The sequence below is a fragment of the Phaethon lepturus genome, unplaced genomic scaffold (assembly GCF_000687285.1).
Source record: "Phaethon lepturus isolate BGI_N335 unplaced genomic scaffold, ASM68728v1 scaffold22869, whole genome shotgun sequence".
NCBI lineage: Eukaryota > Metazoa > Chordata > Aves > Phaethontiformes > Phaethontidae > Phaethon > Phaethon lepturus.
The window spans coordinates 281-3,543 of NW_010563083.1; the positions used below are offsets into that span (position 1 = coordinate 281).

Sequence of the window (3,263 nt, forward strand, 5' to 3'; positions counted from 1 at the left end):
GCGGGAGGGACTAAATGGGGCGCTTTGTCCTCGCCCGGTCCGTTTGCATCGGGAGGCAGCACGGGGCCAGCAGCGTGCCCAGGACTGGGCTGATCGTAACCGCGTGCCCATCGCCCAGCTCACAGCCCGAGCAGCTCAGGCAAAAACACAAAACCAGCCATCGCTGCTGTAAGCGAGTACTGATGCATGACCTGCAGAAGCAGAGGTGCTCCCACAGCTGGGGGTAGAAGGAGCCACCCCTTACCTGTACTGGACACGCCAGCAACGTTGCTGGGTTCGCTGATGAGATCCTGCATGACCGCCAGGACCCGGAACTCGTACCAGGTGTCCTGAAACACCAAGCACATCCATCAGGTTCCCCACTGCAGCCTCCAACCTTGCCCAGCCCCCTGAAGACCTCAGCACGGGGACCAAGCCACCCCAAAAGCTTCCCCAGAGCGGCAGCAGACAGTACAACACCAGAGTTATGCTGTGGGCAGCCCCTGCTTACCTGGGACAAGTCCTTGGCAAAAAACTCGTTCTCGGTCCCCAGGATGCCATCATCCAAGATCTCCCACCTCTCCGCGACGCGGAACTCCATGATATACCGGTCGATGGGGAAGCTGTGGTTAGCAGGAGGAAGCCACGACAAGAGGACGCCTTGCTGTGTCCGGTTGGCTGTTAGGCACCTCGGTGGGGTAACCAACACCAGAGGCTCTGGAGTTGTTACAGGGAATGCTGGAGACAAAGCAGATGGGACAGGGACACCTTTGAGACGGGAAGCGCAGAGGATGCTCTCCCACGCGTGCCCCATCGGCGGCCGATGGACCACCATGGCAGCTCCCCCCCTTCCCAGAGTTTAGGACCTGTGCTCTCTTATCTCAGAGATACAACAGCGGCTTTCCAAAAATGCAGCTACTCCAAGAAAAGGGGCACAATGTTAGAAAGCTCCTGCTTCCTCCCATCTTTGCCTGAGAGAGCCCCAAGGCAGGTACCAGCACGAGGCCCTTCGTGTTAGCTGCTGCTCTGAGCCGCACACAAGTGATTTTGTGCTCTATTAATACCTCCTGACCCCAGCTGGATGTAAGGAAGGTCTGAAAGGCGGCTGGTACAGCAGAGCTCTCCCACGCTGTCTCTTAGGACAAGCTTTCCGGAGCCTCGTGCATCCAGCGAAGTCTACAAGCTTCATCCAGGACCCTCCACGAACTATCTCCTACGCGGCTGGAAACTACTGCTGCTGATCACCTTCTACATCCCCAGCAGACAGGACACAAGGACCAAGGCAAAGGGCCACTTCTCCCCACAGACCTCCTGAAACCCTTCCCCCTCCTCCCCTTGTGCCCACGGAGGACCTACCTAGAGTGTTCACAGTGACCACCTCGCTGAAGGAGCTGGTACCCAGCTTGTTTTGAGCCAAGACACTGAACTGGTATGCAGTCTCCGGTTCCAAGGTATCCACCAGCAGCCAACTGGAACCAGCTGGCACAGGGAGAGATAGCCAGTCGTGGGGGCCAAACTGGGCTCTCTTCATCCTGCCGAGAGAGAAGGGAGCATCCTCAGGGAAGGTGCCTTCGACAGGGAGGACAAAGAGGCAGCATTAACTTCTCGAGCGAAAAATGGAGCTTTCCCGAGCGATGGCTTGGTTTGACAGCAGCGATGTGTATGGATGTGGGGCAGCCACTCGCCGCCCAAGAGCTGGCTCGGGGACGGCGCACATGAGGACTGCCAGGCACGGGCCACCGTCCCGTTGTGCCGCACCAGCACGCCCCGGCTCATACAGACCCTGCCACCAGCCCTCCCTTCTGCCGTGCACCACCTGCACCCTCTGAGCAGGGTCAGGGACAAAAGCAGTGCCAACAGCCCCGCTCTGAGGTCATCTCCATCAGATTTCCATAGGCAAAAGTGGAGGCCGGCGCACTTTTACTCTGGTGAGTGCTGCAAAGGGGACAGCTGGTGCAGGAGATGGTCCTGTTCCCATTTACACCTCGACAGCTCCCGAGCCAGAGCCAAGTTTTCCCTCAGCTGTAGCCCTGTACATGCAGTCTCACAATAGACATTTAACTAAAGCACTGGTTTTGCCATATTTGCACAAGTCGAGGGCTGCCAGCACCGCCCAGGGTATAACTCAGGGTTTGGCAGCGCAGCAGAGGCACTTGTGGGCAGCACAGGACACAGCCTTTCTGCAGGGGTCCATAACCCACAAACCCAGGGTAAAATAGAGCTCCCAGAGCCATCCCAGTGCGGCCCCAGCACACCTGAACATGCAGCCACCTCCGAAAGCCATAAACCCTGCCGGAAAGCACCGCGGTGAACGAGCCCCATGTCCTGAAGCAGCATCACCACGCTACAACGATACTGCAAGCACCAGTGCTCATGCTAGAGATGTTCTAGGGAGGTCCAGCTCTCAGCTGCAAGTTTCGGTGGTGTCCGTGAAGGATTTGGGAAGTATTACTGCAGATTGTCTATTCTGCATAGGCATATCCGTAGCCACCGGCATACGGCCAGGTAAATCCACCGGGTAGGAATTAAAAGATGAAGCAACGGCAGATAACGCTGCTGTTAAGGGAGCAGAAGGTGAGGCAGGAGAAGCAGCAGCAAGCCATGGAAACGAGCAAGTCGGCGGAGCGCCATGCACGTGCAGCGTGCCTCCAGCAAGCCGAGCGCCTGCGGGCGGGAAAGCCGCTGTATCACCGCAGCTCTGGCTGGGACTGCAGCCCCCAGGACCCCCCGCCGCCGCAGCGCGGGCATGGAGGGCAGCGGAGCAGCTTTCTCTGCAGCTTTTAACCCCACCGCCTTCACACCCCTTCTCCCCAGCGCTGCTGCGGGAGGGCAGGCACGCAACGGCAAGGGGCTGAGGGTGGGGAGAGCGGAGGGTCAACGCAGCACCAATCGTCCCCGGGGACCGGAGTCAGCTCTTGCCGAGGGAGAGCACGTACGCAGGCGGGAGGTTTGCATTTCCAGCATCAACGACCGCAGAAGCGGGAGGAGAGCGTGAACCCCACAGGAGGCAAAGCCATGTTTTGCTTGAGCATCCCGTAGCCTCAGCAGGGAGGAAGACGCACGGATGGCCAGCTCTCCGCCGAGCACCGTCCCAGAGCCCTGCTCCCAGGGAGCAGCACAGCCCCCAGGGCTCACTCCTGACAGTCAGGGCAAGACGAGTCTCTGCCTCCCTGTCCCGGGTCCCCACAGCACCCTGTAAATTCCCTAAAGCGAGCGTGGTGCACACCCTTCCCTGCCACTGGCTGGGCTCCCCGCTGTGGGGTTTGGGAGAGGGTCCAGCAGGG

The 3,263-nt window shown here is 59.4% G+C and overlaps 1 protein-coding gene across 1 annotated transcript in view; it reads right to left on the reverse strand.

The window, feature by feature from the left end:
• Positions 1-244: 244 nt before the first annotated feature.
• Positions 245-3,263, reverse strand: part of IGSF9B (immunoglobulin superfamily, member 9B) — a gene marked incomplete at both ends in the record, with an annotated part of 13,182 nt that continues 10,163 nt past the window's right edge. Inside the window, 3 exons of the mRNA XM_010294487.1 lie at positions 245-329; positions 491-717; positions 1,336-1,511. Coding sequence (XP_010292789.1) covers positions 245-329; positions 491-717; positions 1,336-1,511 — 488 coding nt within the window. The remainder of the gene's footprint in view (positions 330-490; positions 718-1,335; positions 1,512-3,263) is intronic.